General features: G+C 38.4%; 1 protein-coding gene across 1 annotated transcript in view; it reads right to left on the minus strand.

The window, feature by feature from the left end:
* THSD7A (thrombospondin type 1 domain containing 7A) overlaps nt 1-19010 on the minus strand; it is a 305592-nt gene that overhangs the window by 59812 nt on the left and 226770 nt on the right. Inside the window, exons 8-11 of the mRNA XM_070424355.1 lie at nt 17950-18184; nt 13564-13679; nt 7142-7274; nt 5592-5695 (exon numbers count right to left, since the gene is read on the minus strand). Of these exons, the coding sequence (XP_070280456.1) occupies nt 5592-5695; nt 7142-7274; nt 13564-13679; nt 17950-18184 (588 nt within the window). The remainder of the gene's footprint in view (nt 1-5591; nt 5696-7141; nt 7275-13563; nt 13680-17949; nt 18185-19010) is intronic.

Consider the following 19010-nt stretch of genomic DNA (forward strand, 5'->3'; position numbering starts at 1 on the left):
AGCTCCTGCTCAAATCCACGGGGAGCCCGACTGGCCCCTGCGGTCCTGGCAGCTGGGGCCAGCTCACCCAGAAGAGGTTACGCGGGTGTGTGGTGGGCTCCTCGTGGGCACCCAGCACCTGAGTGTAGGAGCTTCCCCAGCATGCGAGGCCTGGCGTCCCAGGGGAGGGTAGCAGGCAGAGTGAGAGCGAGCTCGGTGGACACCCAGCATTCTCATCACACCTCTGTCCCCATCACCCCCGCCTCCAGGTAGCTGGCAAGAGGTCACAGCATGTTGCCGATGCCTACCATGTTCCGTGCTGCCCCCTGGTGGTCAGCACATGTCATAGTGAGCGGTTGAACTCCCAGTCTCCCAGTTGAACTCCTATCGAATGCCCGAACAAGGGGACAATTTGCATATTAGGCTTTTATTATATAGGATTTTAAGTATATGATTGATGTTAAGTAGTGATTGCTATTGTCCCTTAGGGGAGTCATAAATAAAAAATAAGTAAATTATCCAAAATTGTCATTATTATGAGCCATGTATTTTATTTTTCATGCAAATGTAATATTAACTCTAGTTATAGCTATTATGTGTAAGTTCAATGACAGTCACTGATGTACCCATAATTTCGCCTCCTAAATGCCATCCAAACTGTGGGCATGTGATCAGAGAAAAGGGACAGTGGATTACAGTTCCATTAAAAGTTTATACACAGTGGACTAAAGTAGTATGAAGCAAATATGAGCTTTCTATTCACTTAAAAATTAAATAGAATGTGGATATAGTTTCATGATATTTGCACTTTTTGACAGGAAAGATGCCTATGTCAAAGACCCTCTAAAATTTCCATGTGATATTTAAATGATTCAAATTTTAAAGTTTCTAAATCCCGTCAATCCCTTCTTTAAAATCTCAATCTCTCTCTCTCTCCTCTCTCTCTCTCTCCTTTATTTAGTTCTTACACTATTAGATAGAATTTCCTGGAATACTTCATTGTCCATATCCCAAGCTTTGCTAAGATTCTTCACTACTTTTGCTTTCCTATTGAAAAAACCCTTCTCTTCCTGAGCTCCTCCTCCTTCTCCTCCTCTCCCTTTCCCTTCTGGTATTCAAATACTTCTGGAGGTATTCAATTCCCCTAGAGTGTGGGCTCTTGCCTCCAACTCACTCATAGAAACTCTAGGCAAAATGGTCAAAGCACTGTTCTGCAAACATATAGATTTTCCTTGAGTCACCTAAATAATCTATACCTATAGTATATTTCCTACCATAAGAAATTATAAAAATTATGTTATATACATTTATTCTCTCAACAGGCTGAACCCAATAATATGTAGGCCACATGAAACCAGATGCAACATAGTGTACATCATCAACACTGTGACATTAAAAATATTTTTTCCATTTGTTGCTGGTTGAACCTGCAGATGTGGAGGCTGTGGATATGGAGGGCTGACTACTCAGCTTTGCCTTGTATCATGAAAGCAGCCATCGGCAATAGGTAAGGAAATGGGTATGGCTATGTTTCAAAAGAACTCTAATTGTTTTTTTTTTTTAAAAAAAGACTATGGGTTGGATTTGGTACACAGGCCATTGTTTACTGATCACTGGTCTAGACCAATGGTCTGGTAAAATCCATGGGATAAAAATTTCTACCTTCAGAATCACAGAATGGTAAAGTTAATTCATAGGGTATTGTTTCTGATACAGCAAAGAAATATTAATTTAAAGTTAATACAATTTAATTCTTTAGGTAGAAAGAAATGCTTGAACACTCTACAAATACAAACAGGTTATATGAAAAAATCTATTAATGGTAAAATGCAATAGTTGCTTTTCTGATGGTATGTAATGTATTTTGGGGACCTTAGCTTCTATGGCTTCATCAAAACCCTTTCTGGAAATTTTACCCAAATTTCTATCTTCTGTCCTAAGCTATGTCTAGAGCTACATTTCAAATGCATACTTGGATATTTTTAATTGGCTCCCCTGCTGTCACCTCTAATGCACAATATACAAAATATACTCTCTAAAATCAGCTCTAGTTTCTGACCTAAGAATTTCCATCAATACGCAGTAAGTATTCTCAAAATAAAAATATTGGCATTAAAGAATCAAATCTTTGACTTGCTTATTTCTATTTCTGCTACTCTCACCTGCCACTAAGTCCTCAAATTACTTTATTGCATGTTGAAAGTCCATTTATTTTTTGCCCATTCCCACCACTGTGGTTCCTGAGACCCTATTACTGCATCTTTGCATTGCTACAATAGTGTACTAGCTGACATCCAGACCTATGTGTCTTATCGTCCTAATTTATTCTCTACATGCTGACAGGTAAAACACTGCTTGCTCCTACTCCTTATTGAACAAAGCCTAAAATACTAATCCTGACATTTATAGCCTTCTACAGAATCACCCCAGGCTCCAGCTTACATCTTCAGAGCTTCAATTACCCACTTTTCTGTGAACATATTTAATGTTTTCATTTTCTTACCTCAAATGCTTAGCTTATAGAATTGATCTTATTTTGTATTTTTTTCTCCTTTCTACTAATCCTAATATTATGGCACAACTCAATTCCCAGCTTATCCTTTAGGTCTTTCTTAAACACGTTAGCTTCAAATTATTGCTTTTGCCGTGGATCAGCCTTTAACTCCTACATGTTGGATGTTACCAGTGACACCACTTCCCTAACCAAATGTAAGCTCCCTGCCTTGAATGTCTTCATTCTTTCCCGACACTCATGGCTCTCGCTGCACAGCCTCCTGAATGCGATCAGTTAGAGGAGGCACTGGGATGAGAAAATGTGGTGCGCTGGAGAGGACAGGGTGCAGTTTCTCTCTAGTCTTTGCTGATCGATGCTAATCCTTACTACACAGTTTCTTTAATCATTAAAAAATAGCACAAGTTGGCATTTCTTAAGTCTCTGACCAGATAAAAACAAAGATGAGAATAGCAAGAATATGACAGGTCAATCATGCAGAATTCTAAAAACAGCTATGACCATCAAAGGAAGAAAATGTTGCCAGTATTTCATTAGCAAAATATATTTTTATACTCTGGATTTTCCCCATTTCATGTTTCTGTAGAAATATAGGCTCTAAGAAAAACAACAACATTTAATCTACCAAGGCAACAAAGATTATCTTCATATTGAGTTTAAGAGTGTTCCTCTTAGTATACGCAGAAATGATTTTTCTTTCCAGATAGCCTGGGCATAGAAAAGATTGCCAAAATAGAGTAAGTCGTCTGACAAGTATTTCAAGATTAGAAGTCATTATCTAAGTGCAGGCAGAGGAAGAGGAACCAGCAATAGGAAACCAAGAATGAAACAATCAGAAAGCCATGGGGGAAGCCAAAGACGCCTTTTCACGTGAGAATGGGTCACCATATTAGGTACTACAAAGCGGCCAGGATGAGGAATGAGCTGGCGTTTTTAGATTTGGAGATAAGAAGATTACCAATCACCGAAAGAACAGTTCTCATACAGACTTTGTGTCAAAACTACAAAAGACCTATGTTAATTCTGTTGCTCTTACGCAGCGGTTCTCAACCTGTGGGTCGCGACCCCTTTGGCGGTTGAACGACCCTTCCACAGGGGTCGCCTAAGACCATCTTGCATATCAGATATTTATATTACGATTCATAACAGTAGCAACATTACAGTTATGAAGTAGCAACGAAAGTAATTTTATGGCTGGGTCACAACATGACCAACTGTATTTAAAGGGCCAGAAGGTTGAGAACCACTGCTCTTATGCCAGCTATGACCAATGTGCACATTCACTGGGGCCATAATTTACAGGAAGGGGGAAGGATTTAACATTTAATGGAGACTTAATATATGCAAAGCGATCTGAGGAGCGATCTGAGGAGCATTAGGTTCTCAGTCTCAGAGGGAGGAAGTAAACGAACCAAGGTTCTGCAGTTGTTGAGTAAAAGAGTCTGGAATTGAAGCTGTTGTCACAATTGTGCTGTTGCCACCATATCTCAGATTTCCTCCAGTGGAGGACTGTAAATATATGGGCTGTTTTACCTAATCTCAATTCACACACTTGTATCCCTGAGTATTAACTGTGCATAGATTGTAAAATATGAATTTTAGGGTGATCCTAAATGATCATTTGGTCCAACCCTCTCTTCTTTCTTTTTCTTTTTTTTTTTTTTTCATCTAAATAGACAAAGACCCAGAAATGTGAAGTAATGAATAAGACTCACAGTGTATAGGTGAAAGAACAAGGACTAAATATTGTGTTTCCTGATCCCCAAACTCATACCTGTTTTCACTGTAAACTTCATGTAGGGCCCAAATTGCAAGCAAATGTGTGCTTGATCCAAGGAGGAATTAGTAGGGCATGACAAGAAGATCTCGTGTCATTCAATTTCTCGATGAATGGGTTGAAATGAGAATGACTTTCTATTCTAAATACCTAAGTCTCTATAACTGTAAAGGAGACAGTTATTTTTTAGCTAAAGCTGATGGTGGAAGATACATAATGAAAATGAAACATATAAAATACATTTCCAAAAGTCCATAGTTAGTCATTATTATTTGTAAACTAAATTTTATATTTCAAATAAAGACTTCTAAAATGATGATTATATAAATAGAAGAGTTTTACAAAGAAGTAGCAGTTGTTGTTTTTTCCAAATTAGGGAAGCAATCTTCTCATTGCAAAGAAAATGGGCTCCAGGTCACATCAGTAAAGGCTGGAATTCTATTCTGTGTTTCGACTTTTGCATCATCAAATACATAACAACAAATTAGGGGTCAAAAGATGTTTTTATGAATGAAAGAGAGGTGGTGGCAGTGTTTTCAATTGTATATTCAACTACATTCTAGGTATGTAGGAGTTACATGCTAAAAGTCAACGTGAGTAGAAACTACCATGTACTCTTTAAAGACTGAATTTGCTACATGCATAAATAACATGTCCAAAGCTTCAAATGTAAGTATTAGGCATAATACCCAATAAATAATGTTGACAAGTTGGAAACATTTACATCACTCATTTCTTCACGATTCCACGTTATCTAGCAGTGCAGACAGACTGCTGTCCACATATGGCAGGTTGGAGTACATAAATCTGCCATTTAAAAATCAGTACTGCATAGGAACAAAATTGGGGATATGTTAGTGATGTCATTGCTGGGAATTTCTGGGAAACTTAACCCATTATATTACATTGCATGCACACACGTATGTAATGCAGATGGGCAAGGATATAAAGGATCTTATTGTTAAGGTGACAAGCAAAAGTATTATGGAAGACCACGATCCCCAAACTAACCACCACAACTAACAACAAGCTGCAGTGTACAATCTCTGTCATAACCCTCTCAAAAGCTTCATCTGATTGTCTTCTAGATATCAGTAAGGGGAAAATTCAATCAGAGGAATTATAGGCTAATGTCAAAGAACAAAGGGCACACTTTAAAAAGACATGCCCCTGTGCTACGTAGGATGAGTGGTAAGCAGATTCATGTCTGCTCTGCTCCACTGGCTAAGCATGGCATCAAATGACAAACTCATCAAGCTGACGGGTAAGTTAGAGATGTTGGAGAAATGAAAAGCAAATCAGTTGTGGAACGAGGCCTCCCACCTCTGGCCTGTCGTCCGGGCCCACAACCTTCCTGTGCTCCAGGGCTGTCCTGTTGCACGCTCCAAGGGACCAGTTGGCACCGGCGCCATTTGTGCGTCTTCCACCTAGAAGAAAAGGAAAGAAACCTCATGGAGAGGAAGCAAAAACGCCAGGCAAACCAGGGCTATGGCGACATGGAAACATGACTGTGGCCACTGCAAAGAGAAATTTATTTGACGATGCTCAGTCCTATCTAAATGTAATGTAGGTCTCCAAGGCATTAGAAAAAGGCAGCATTAAATAGAGCAGTACTTTCTATGGTAGTGGAGACACAGTTCATCGTGGCCAAGTTCTACAAGAATAAACTCTATAGAAAGCATTTAGCCTTCTTAATGATTAGGATTGCCAGCAGATGTGCCAGATGGTACCAGAGTGATGCATTTTGTTTAGTAGAGGTATGTTTATTTTATATTCAAGTTATAAAACTGCAATTCATGTCATGAGCCTTTTCTATAGTGTTCTTTTGGTTAGTGTTGTAGCGATAACTCAGAAACTGCGATTATAATGCACCTTACAAAGACAAATCTGGCAAATAAATACATCTGGTCTAATTCAGTAGTCGGCAAACTGCGGCTCATGAGCCACATGCATCTTTGGCCCCTTGAGTGTGGCTCTTCCACAAAATACCACGTGTGGGCGCACACGTACAGTGTGATTGAAACTTCGTGGCCCATGTGCAGAAGTCGGTATTTTGTGGAAGAGCCGGTATTTTGTGGAAGAGGCACACTCAAGGGGCCAAAGAGCCGCATGTTGCTCATGAGCTGTGGTTTGCCGACCACGGGTCTAATTGATGTTAGTGTTCACCGTCTAAACATGCAATTATACTATTTTTCATAATTATTATTTGTCAGAATTAAATACAGATAAATGAAGGTGGCAGATCTGCCATCAATTTCACCTTAAATTGCTATTTTGTGATCACACATTCCATCAATGGATGCCATAATATTTCATTTGTTGTCAGGATTGCAATTATATGCCGCATTGTTTCAATTAGGTCTGTACTTTCTTTTCATAGTTCTGAAGAAAAATTTCTCTAATAATTATCAAGATGATGCTATATAACTTTAATAACCTTAATTTTCTTTGAGGTGGCCAAAAATGAATAGAAGAAATGCCTCCCTAGCACCATTGAGGTAAAGATGTCATTTTGTCAGCAAGGATGCCAGCATTTGGGAGGAACAGGTGCTTAGGCCATTCCTCTAAGTGAAAAAGAATTGCTTCCTAAAACATATATTTACATAATTAATAACAGCGTCTCTACATTCCTTAGAGTTTACGTCAACATACAAAATTTTCCCAAACTGCTGGAGCTAATAATACAGCATGGAGATTTATGTAATTGTCTCCCTGGAGATCACTTCAGTAGGCGAATGGCTCTTTTAAAAAGTTAAGCGATGGCACATACAGCTAAAAACATCCCAAACTTCACTGAGCCTTCAGGACAGCGCTGGACTTGAAGCATTTTGCTCAATGCATCGGTCACAGTGCTTTTTCTTTCCCTCTATTACCTGTAGCTTTGGCACATTTGAGGGGCCTCGCAGGCCTTCTCTTCATAGAGAGGATCCGTGCAGTCCCTGCCTCCGTTGGCTGGGAGCTGAATGATGACCCGGTGCCGAGACTGCTTCTTGACTCCGGAACTCCCTAGAACGAGGCAGCTTTTTAACCTCTGTACTCTGCACTGATAAAAAGACTCTCCAAATACCATCCTGTGTGAAGAAAGCACATGGCCTCTAGCTACATATGCTTTGATATCCCTGAATGAGAGGACGCATCTAATCTAATCATTTCCTAAATCCTCCCAAAGACTGCTTATACTGAAAACCCAATCAAATTCTATTTAAAAATGAGAAGAATGAGGACAACAGTTCCATAGTCAACGAGGCTTCCCAATGCACAGTTGCAAAGTAATTGCTCTTTTGTATGTTCCTTGCCCCTTGAGAAATATGACAGCTCTAATTAATTTATTTTTCTCTACCTTAAGTTTATTTTCATGCCATTTCACATAGCCCTGTTTACCACATGGGACTCATACACATGTAATGAATCCTTCTTAGGAGAATATATTCCAGATTTTAATGAGAAATTTTATTTCTTTGTTATTCACTTAATTTGAAATGCATAACTCATAAATTATTCTAGTCATTTATTATTCATGTTAAACAGTCTAAGATCTTCAATTCAGGTCGCATTTTAACATCAGGGTTGTACGTAGTGAAATGAAAGTCACTTCCTGGAGGCAGAATTTTTAGAGAAGCATTCGAAATAGCAATCATTACTCCAAGTAAATAACTCCAAATTGTGTTTAAAAAGCCAAAGGAAATAAGATTTATCTACAATGAAGAGATCAACTTGACAGTATTATTGATATAAAGATGCTCAAAATTTTTTAGTATTAGAAACAGATCATGTATAAGACTTGCCAACCTTAATAAAAAATATATTCCAACTTACAATAAATACACTTTAGAGATGAATAGCTGCATGGCACAATTTCACTCATAAAAGAATTCCCTCAAGAATTATTTTAATGGAGTTGGCATGATGCATTTAAATTTTTTTGTAAGATCATTAAATACTTAATATGCAGACCACAGGAACAGAGAAATTTAGAAGAATTAGCAGTCCTGAACAATGAAAGTTTAACCAGAAATGAAATGAAACATTCTTAAAGTTATTATGTTAGTAGAAAAATATGATTTGACAATTAGAACTTTCTAATAGTGAAACATCCTTTCTCATGAAGTTAAGGTATCCTTCAATGGGGTGTGGGCAACTGACTCCCAGCAATGTGGATTGAAGATTCCTGAGTTAGATGTGTGAATGGATCAAATTAGTGATTCCTAAATGGCTGACTACATAGGATAATTTCCTTAAAAAGACAAAAACAAAACCATGTCTCAGAATTTTTGGGAGCTGAGTTTAAAAGTCTGATTTTTACAAAGCTTGCCAGGAAACTGTGATGAATACCCAGGCTTAAGATCTACTAGAATAGACAACCTTGTATGCCTTGTCCCAATTTCAGATAATATGGTTCATGTGTAACTTTTTAGGATTACCTCCATTGTGGGGGAAACCTGTACTATTAATGATTGTATTAACTATATTAGTGAATAACTGGAATACTACAGGTAATGGAGTAGGGAGTTAGGGACTGGAGGTAGTGAGTAGCAGAGAAGTCAAGTATTTGAAAATACTGTCATGGACATTTTTAGTTTAACAGTAGTGATATGAATGCTAGCTCCAGCTTTTACATGTTAAAAATCCTTTATCTAGGAAAGATCTTAAAAAAATGCCAATAGGACTTTTAATAAAATTGCTAATGCAGTCTTCATCCATTTTATTGTCCAATGACTCCTATTTTTAAGGCCCAGGTGAGAGATTCCTCTAATAATGTAGAGCTAGGAAAAATTTTGTTTCCCCTGACAATCAGTTAAGAATCCACTGTGCTTCTATTTTTGGCTTTGTTCACCAAAATCTCAGAACTAATTTTCTTCTCAATTGCAGCAGCTTACCTTAATTCTAATTTTATAGTATAATTTTTCTCTTCTTCTCCCATTTACTACTTGACTCCATCCTTCTTTTACACTTTCTATTATTATTTTTGCTTATAATCTTCTTAAAAGAGTATACACACTAAACGACCGTTCTTGTCATTCGTTTAGTATTGGGGGAAGGAAGGAGGTGCTTGTTTTCTAACAGGGAAAAAGAGGAAAAGAATACAGAGAAGCAGGTCTTTGCTTCCCAGGGGACCGATCATTCCCCAACCCTCTCAACCTGCAGATAGACAACAGACATGGAGTTGGGAACAAGGGATCCGGACAAAGCAGGTGACTGTGAGTTCAGCATCAGGGGCACTGTATAGACTAAAGCTTTGGGTCATGAACCCCCTAGATGTCACCTGGGACCTAGGCAGGGCTGTTCAGACCGGGGAGGCAGCAGTCAAATGTGAGGGTTTCATTTCTACTTTGTTTATTGACTTGAAAGCAAAAACGTCACCTAATGTACAACTCTGACATATTCTAGTGCCTTCTCAACACAACCTCCATAGTCTGCACTTAATATATAAGACTATGGTGACTGTTTCTCACTCCCATAGCTGATTCCATCTTGGCAATCCATTTAGTCTTATAAAAAGTTCAAATACCTTAACCTTGTGCAGCACACGGGGACAGAGATTGTGACCTGATTTAAGTGAAACATTTCAAAGCCATAACATGTAGAGAGGAAGTTTAATGGGGTTACACAGGAAGTGTCATGACACCCATGTTTCTACCCACTAAGAGGTTCATTTCTTCTCAGCTCTCAGTTAAGAAATTACTTGTGCATTCAAAGAAACAGCACTGTAAGCTCATCCAGGTTATAGAGCTCTCAGATCAAAGTACAGACAAAAGGAGAGCTAGGGCACACGATAAAAAAAAGGAAGGTTCCCCACTAACAATTTGAACTGGCAAACTAGAATTTTACAACCTTCATAATTTCCTGTTTGTACTTATCCCCAGTTTATTACATGTGGTTAATACACATATATAGTTTCCATTTATCTTTGTGTTTTAGCTCCTAGAATAATAGTTACACATAGCAAGGACTTAATAAATATTTGATGAATGAGAAAACACACTTATTTCATTTCTTCTCAACTGGATTATTAACATCTTCTATTTCTTTTATCCATTTTCTTACAGTAGTAAAAACATGGGGACTAAGCCTGCACATTGAGGATTAATAAAAAATTAGGTATCACTTTGTCCATTGGAAATAATGAGCATGGGGAAAATAAAGGAATATTCCTGTAGTGTTTATACAGGAAAATACCTATATAGGATACAAACAGGAAAAAAAAAGGATTATATATTCAGAAAAAAATTATGTGATGATGGGGCACATGGATACAGAGGGTAATGTAATCTCTCACAAAGTTACAGCACTTTTCAGATGCTTTAAGATATTCAAGATGAATTTCACTAGAGAAATGACTTGGTGGAAGGATTTAAAAGGCAGGCAAAACTAAGATTTGTTAAGCTGGATGTAGGAGGAATAGCAGGACGGAGGAGCATAGCGGTAGGAAATTGGAAAAGAAATGTTTCATGCAAGAAGCACAATGTAAAGGTATTTTTCCTATCTTTGGGGTAATTTTAGGGAAGTAGTGCTTAAAGGCATCATGGTAGAATAGATGCCTCTGCAATATCCCTTCTAGATCTCAATTAAATAAATGTAGTGTGAAAGGGGGAGGGTAAATAGAATTTGAGCAGCTAAATGTATTATTTGGGTCAAAAATAATGATATTTTAAAGATTAGAGCTCCAAATAATTTATATGTATAAATGTTTTCTATTTTTAAAAACTACCCTTTGTAAAGTTTATGAAAAATTTTAAAAAAGTTAACAAGTGCACTGGTTTAAGAATTACTCTCTTACCCAATTTCTGATCTTTATTGCATTCAACACATATCTTGAGAGAGGGCTGAACAACATTTCAAATAATTCTTTTTGTTCTTGCTGGGATGCTAAGCTATTCTATTCCATTTTCTGCAATACTAAAGCATAATTTTACCTCTTTAAATTACTTTTTAAAAGGAGGTTAGCTCCACACATTCATTAATTCAAAACTCTTATAAACTTTAGACTTCACCTGCATAACTAACTTTGAAAGAACCACCCCATCCCTGAATTAATTTTCTGTGGCTGTTATCTATCCTTGAACATTCAACTTTGTTTGCATTTTTTAATTATGTGAGAAAGTCAGTGTCATTTCAATGAAATGTGGACCATTCCCATTTCATACCAAATAATGAAAAACTAACCACATATCATTGCTTTATGTTCCTTGTAACAAAAGGCTAGTTTTCTAACACCATTGTATTGTTCTTCTCAGTTTCAGCAATCTATGGGCATAACAGAAAAGGCTTCTCCAGGAAACAAAGCTTCTTGGCACTGCTGTCCAACAGCAACCCTCTCCTGCCCCTCAGTTTTTATTTCCTCAACACACAATTACAGTTCTTCCTTTTAAGTCTGAGTGCCTAGACTGAGGGTTTCTAAAGCCTTTTGTGATAGGAGACTCAATCATCATACCATAGAGCTGCCAAACTGAACGGGCAGGGCTGATCTGCTCCTGGTGTGATGACCTGCACTCAACCAAACGCAGCCCTGCCTCTCCGAGAGTCTCTGGCTCACAGGACAGCAGTTTTCTGAGCTGGCATTCCTGTCCTCCTGATCACCACCACCCCAGGATCTCCAGGGGAGAATGGTATCATAATGGAAACATGCATCTTTATTTAGAGAAGCTACCTGCCCACCCCCAAGAGACCATGGCAACTAAACCCATTACATCTTGCATGCCCGTTACTCACAAGAAACTAGCCCTACCCCCACCTCGACCCCCCAAATGCCTTTTATCATCACCTGGACCCACAGCACTATCTACATATATACCTGGATTTTCAATTTCTCATTCTTTTCCACTCTCTAATCCTTCCCTCACTGCAGCCATTGGACAGGCCCACTTCCGGCTGCTCACTTGCCCCTGCCCCCTTGTCAGGTCTGATCATGTGGCCCCACATCCCTGGCAGCTGGTGGAGCTACCTGTCAGCTGGGCTGAGTTGACTGGGAGGTGGACCAAGGCTAGGGTCCTCTGCTCTCCCTCTCTGAGCCAGTTTTGGCATCTAGAATCTGGGCATGGAACCCAGTTGCTGGCTCCTGTCAACCCGGGTGCTTCAGAAAGTGGAGCCCCAGGCTGACCTCATTAGGGGAAAGGCCTGGGAGGTAGGGGCGGGGCTTTGGAGTACCTTGCATCATCCTACAGCCTGGGGCTAGGCAAGCGGAGGAGTCCCTGGGCCAAGTCAACTGCATTTCCCACCAAGCATCCTGCCCTGGTGTGCCCACTGAACTGTCACTGCCGAGGAGCCCGGGGGCGGGGGGGGGGGGGGGTGATGGGGGGCGGGAGACAGGGTCAAGGCACAGACACAGGGATGAATCTCCCTGTGAGCCCCTGCTGTCCCAGGAACCCGGACAAGCCCCAAAAGGAGGGTCAAAGAGGAGTCAATTTCCTGAGGCTGTTGCTCAGATGAATACAGACTGGCTTAAACAAACAGGAACTCAGGCTCTCCCAGTTCTGAAATCAGCGTATCTGGGGCTGTGCTCCCTCCAAGGGCTTCAGGGGAGGATCCTTCCTACCTCTTCAGCTTCTGGGGGCTCCTGGCCACGTCCCTTCAATCTTCATATGGGCCCTCTTCCATCCTTGGGGAACATCTACTGCATAATCAACTGCCCATCCCACTATTCACCTGCCCACTTCCTGGTGATCATGAACCCCCCCCTCCCCGCCCCAGCCCCTCTGTTCAGGCTGATCACATGCCTCTAGCCTCCTCCCTTGCACACCTGATGGCCCTCAGCTGCCCTCCCCTGCCTGCCTGATTGCCTGCTAACTGCTTGCTCCCCTGCCAGCCTGATTGACCCTATCTGCTTTGTCTCCTGCCATCCTGATCTAGCCCCTAAATGCTTGCTCCCCCACCAGCCTGATCGCCCCTAACTGCTTGCTCCCCTGCTGGCCTGATTACCCCTAACCAGCTCTGCTTGGCCCCTGCCACTGTGACTTTGTCCAGAAGGAAGTCCGGAGGATATCTGGTCGACCCAGTCTAATTAGCATATTACCCTTTTATTAGTATAGATGTTAAAGGAAACATTGTTAATATAATAACACCTAGAATCCTTTCACTTTTACTTATATTGTAAAGTTTTAAGTCAGTTTTGACATAAAACTCATTCGTTTGGTAAAGCTATATTATTTTCTAGACAGAAACCAACATTTTATGGAATTCATGCTGAACCAGGATTACACAACCCATGTAAGAATCACAAACATTGTTCAGTCAGAACTCAGAGGTGCTGGCAAGTGGTCTTCTAGGGGAAGAACCTCCAGTACCCTGCAGATCATACCTTCTGTACATGAGGAAGGGCAAGTGGTCCAGTCACTGTATGGGGTCACGATACAGTCCTTCCTACAAGGAAGCAGACAGGGCTTCACTGTTTCAGGCCGAAGACTTTCAGGACACCTGGAAAAAACAAAAGGAAATCACTAAGTCTCTATAGGAATCCTGCAAACCAGGTAATTTAATATGGTTAGAATTTCATTGTTAAAGTTGCTAAATCATCACCAGTCTTAATTTCTGGGAGCTTTGCTTTTGACAAGAACTATACAACTACATTCTTCCAACCAGGCCTCAATAAAGCTTCTCAAAACAAGATGTGTGATTTTAATAATAGTAATTGTGTTATCTAGGACAAAATGTAATAATTATACCAAACTCCTTTATAATAATCTACCCATTAATAAATTTATATTTTCTAACATGCTTTTAAAAAATTTGTGGAAATTCAAATTACCAACGTAAGGACCCAATTTTACATCTTTGCATATCTAACTAGGCTTATTGTCAATTATAAATTTTCAGGTTATTCTGCACTTTATTTTTACAAAAATGTATAGCATGACAAATTTATAATGGAGCTTATTAATACCCAGTACATGCTAAAAAAAGTTGTATTTACAGCTATATATTTCATAATAAATAATAAAATAATAAAAGTGTATAAGTTATTATGATAAATAGTTTTTGTGTCATTCCTACTTTCATTTAGTATCCTTTTTCTCCCATTCCTTTTTTAGTTTCAGATGATGGAATTTTAAATATTTTTGCCTAGCCAAAACATTAAATATTTGGTGTGACTTAGCTGTTTGGAGCATCATCCCATACAGATAAAGGACACGGGTTCAATCTCTAGTTAGAGCACGTGCCCTAGTTGTGGTTCAATCCCCCATCAGGCCGTGTGCTGGAAGCAACTGATCAATGTTCCACTCTCTCTGTCTCCCTCTCCTTTCTACTCTCTCTAAAACCAATAAAAGCATGTCCTTGGGTGAGGAATAAATGAAAAATCTTTAAATATTTTTATATGTTACAATATATTTTGGAAAGAAATATTTTTGGAGCTGATATATGTTTTAAATATACTGTCTTATTTTTTGTGTACTTACTGGATGATTTTTAAATTTCCCAACCCTTTTCTGCACCTTTACAATCTGAGTCTACTATTGCTAATAGTCAAATGTTGGCTGTGAGCATTACCATTAGAAGAAGATGTAATTTAGGGCAACAGAATATAATCACATAATTCATGTAACTAAAAGTAACTTAAAGTTATGATACCCAGAAAAAACTCTTTTAAGGTCATATAAATCATTAATAAATAAGCTAAGAAGCACTGAAGAAATAAACCAAACAACCAGTAAAACTGTTGATGAAATAACTTGGGAAATTAGTGAAATATGGGATTTAAAAATATTCCCCATGGGAGAAGCCAAATTTTTTTATAGGTCAAGATAGATTGTGTTTTAACAAGTAAGTTAATCAGGTTTTCAGAACTGAACTATGAGTGAAAAAAATCATTAATCTCTTTCCCATAATTTATTTCTAGCACCTTATTGATGCTTCATTTTTATATATCTTATAATAATTTATGTTCCATTCAATTATTCAGATACATGTTTTCCTCTCTCACACCAGATTCAACATTTGAAAAAGAAATAAATCTCCCTGGTTTATGTTAAGAATAAGCTTGTGTTTTTCTAATTATGATTTCTATTCAAAGTCAGTGTATGACAAAGAAATTTAGCTGTGAATCACAGAAGTTAAAGTATTGATACAATTCAGACTATAAATCATTGGAATTATAATTTAACCATCATTCTTAACCAGGAAACATTATATGGCAAAACCCCACATATAATCCTATTCATTCTTCAGAACTGTGAAATTATTGATTAGTAATTATCATTGGAAGCACACTTTTTCAATGAAGCAATTTTATAACTTAGACCACGGGAGAGCATTACTCAATTGCATGCTCTTAAAATGTTAGCCTTGAAAATCAGTGGAATTTACAATGTTATCATCGACAACCTCCAAAATTTTGCTTTTGTTTGGAAATATCCACAGCAAGATACTTGGCTAACTGTGGAGAACAAAATTACTAACAACAAACCCATTAAATGAACATACAAAGATAAGTTATACAACCTAGATTACACTCAGTAAAATAAATTCAGACTTTCTTTGGCGAGGCAATTGGTTCAGTCAACATGCTTCTTTTCTCTTTTGTACTGTTTGTATTTAGTCTTTGTGGTTTAAATCAAGGAATTGATTTCCCCCCAAATCTTATTCAAGGTCAAATTAAACAGATGTGATAGGAGTTGAAGTTTGTTACTCGGAGGAGAGGTAAGATCAATAACATTGATTTTACTATTGCACAGTAATCTGTTTTATTAAGAGTTTAAAACAAGGTTCCTATTTGCATTTCTGTTGCAAATGCCTAGTACTGAAAAGCGTTTGTGGAATTTAATCTAGCATTTAGGCATAAGGGCAGTAACATTTTCTTTTGAATTTACAGTATTTGCTTACTTCTTCAGAACTTTAAGGGCAAAGTAAATCTATTTGACTTAACAAATCTATCCATGTATCCAGGTCACTGCATATGGCTGCAAGGGCAAAGCGCATGCTTAATGGATTACTGTGGCCCGGCACGGGGATCCCCTCCCTACTGAACGATTTAATGACATGAATCCAGAGGGCTTTTTCACACACATGCTGTACACATGTGCACCCATTGTTCAGCAAAATATTTTTTACTTTGCATAAGTGAGGAAACCATCAATAGCAACATTTGAAAGGCGATTAACTGTAAAATAGGAACAGAGTGAGTTTACTCGTAGAAGTACAACACAACAACCCTCTATCCCATGTCATGACAGGCAGGGCAGGTTAGACCCCTCTGCAGAGAGTATTTCCACCTCTGTGCTTGTCCCAGAAAGACCCAGAATCCTCCAGGACTTAAGGTTCCTTCCCCTGCTGTTACTGCTATTGAATTTTAATACACTGTACATTATTTTCCTTTGATAGATTCATCACAACTTTAGCCTAATTTCTATTAATCCTTTGTAAGCCATATGTGTCTATAGACGCAAGCGGGATGGTTTCTGTTTTGGACGTGTGGCAGTTAACTGGTTAAAATATTGGTTTGGAGCTGCCTGTTAAGCATGTGAAATAATTTCTCAATTTAGTCAATTCTTTTTGCCATATGTTTTCTAATTTCAAACTACATAAACAAAATATGGGGCAAAATATCCCTAATTGTGTGGAATGCTGGCTAGGTAAAATAAACTCATAAGGGGATCCTTACAAATTCCTTGTTTTTTTCATATATCAGGTACATTATTTTCATTTCCCCGAAACACTAAAAAGTAGCTCAAATTTTTAAGAGAAAATAATTTCTAAGATTTATTAAGTGCTCACATTGCTACTATTTTTTTCCCATTAAATCCTTTCAGTAAACAGGCCACAATCAGTTAATATCTAAGCAGTTGACCAATTATGAAATTTGTAAATTATGAGGCCATCTGTATACCAAAACAAACTTGACTGGTTTTACTTCTAATGTTTCACATGACTAAGATCATTTGAATTTTAAAAGACCTATGCTGCCAAAATCTCAAAAGATAAAGTTTCCCTTGAAAAGATTATAATTTTAGAATTGATTTATTAATTTTCCTCTAAGAATGATTAGCCCAGTTATGTCATGACTCATTTTTGTTTATATTTCTCACAAGGCACATATAATATGCCAATTCTTTAGTTTTTTGTCCCCCTGCTCTAGCAAATTGTTCGCCTTGTTATTACACTATTGGTAACCACAGTAAGAAACTGGTGGTTTTCCCACTTACCATAAAACTCATCCTCTCCCAAGGCTCTCTCTTGGATGTAAACAGCTTATTCATTGAACGATTAAAAGACATAATAAGTTCAGCCTCAGTATTTTTTAATATATTTCCTAGGGGAAATGAAAGGCAGATCATAGAAGGCTACCACCCAATTAAACTAGATTGGCAGTCTCCGTAGCCTACCGGTGTATAGGGAGTCAGGGATGACCTACACTGCTAGGACTTCGTATCCTGTCATTATTGATCAGCCAGGCCTAGAGCAAGCACTTCTTTCATTGCCTCACTAGCTTAATAAAAGCAGAAAGTGCTACCATAAAACTGAAAGCAGGTATCACACAGAAAGATTTCTACAGAATTTATGGATCCCAGACACAAGGCTCTGAGGCTAGTATAACTTTATCAGTGGCCAACATTCCAAACAAACAAATCTTACTCTTGAGGACAGGTATGACAAGCATCAAAATGTTCCATTTCATGAGGCAAGTGAAGCCTGAGCCAATCCCCTGCTTGGCCGGCCACAGGATTTACTGTTGACATTCTAAAGCCCTTACTTTTTGGGTCCCACTTGGCCCACATTGACCCGCACACAGATGACTTTTCTTGTCTGCATGCCTACAGAGCAAGAGGCCTCCCTGTTCCAAGTTGTAGTTGTGTTGAAGGATGATACTGAGGTGTCCTCAATGCACTGGCCCCACGGACCAGTTTGCCAGTGATACACAGTACAGGGATGCTCGTTACAGCTGCGCACCTCTTGCAAAGCACTTGTATTTGGACAGTGAGTTCCACCTATAAAAATGAACAATGTTAGCAGATTAGATATGGTGCCAACAGAGACTTTATCATTTCCTGTTTCTTGAAATTAACAATAACAATGACATCTGTTACTCATATATAGCACAAAGCATATGACCAGCACACTGCTAAGGCAAATTACCTATTAACCTTACTTCATTTGGTGTGGTGTGGCGTGGCTTAAAACATAAACTATGTGGTGTACATGAACTCTGTTTGGGGGACTGTGGAGGACCTCAAAGAGAGAGAGAGGCCGCTGTTTTCCGGAGAAGCCTATGTGACTGCTGACCAGGGGAAACAGAGGCATTAAGACTCTGTGGATGGAGAAAACCAAGTGTGTTTCCAAAAGTTATCCCCCAAATTGAAAGTCTTAATTACAGCTTTTAAAGTTCTGCTTATTTTAATATATTAGGCTGTAGGGTGATTAGAAACAAGTTTTAAAATCAATTAATGCTTACTGATCTTCCATAGCATTTCTGGGAAAGCCATACAGTAATGGTAATATTGTATTTCTTGAAATCTAAGATGTCATTGGCTGTGAAATATACTTCACTATATGTGTCCCAAAGAAAGAGAAATTAAACTATAATACAATGTTTTTATCAACTCTAATTTTTATTGTATGCTTACTGAAATAACTTTGTATGACTTATTTACATAGCTTTTAAGGAATTCACTCTTTGTCATACATTTAAAGAGAAGGTATTCCTAAAAGTTCTTTATCTTCACAGTCCAAATCTTTTGAGTCACTGTTTAACACACCCATCAAAGTTTGTATTCTCCTAACAGTATTATCTCTGTGGCATCAAAACTGTTGATG

This window comes from Myotis yumanensis, unplaced genomic scaffold (assembly GCF_028538775.1).
Source record: "Myotis yumanensis isolate MYYU_CA2020_CCGP unplaced genomic scaffold, mMyoYum1.0.hap1 SCAF_9, whole genome shotgun sequence".
Taxonomy (NCBI): domain Eukaryota; kingdom Metazoa; phylum Chordata; class Mammalia; order Chiroptera; family Vespertilionidae; genus Myotis; species Myotis yumanensis.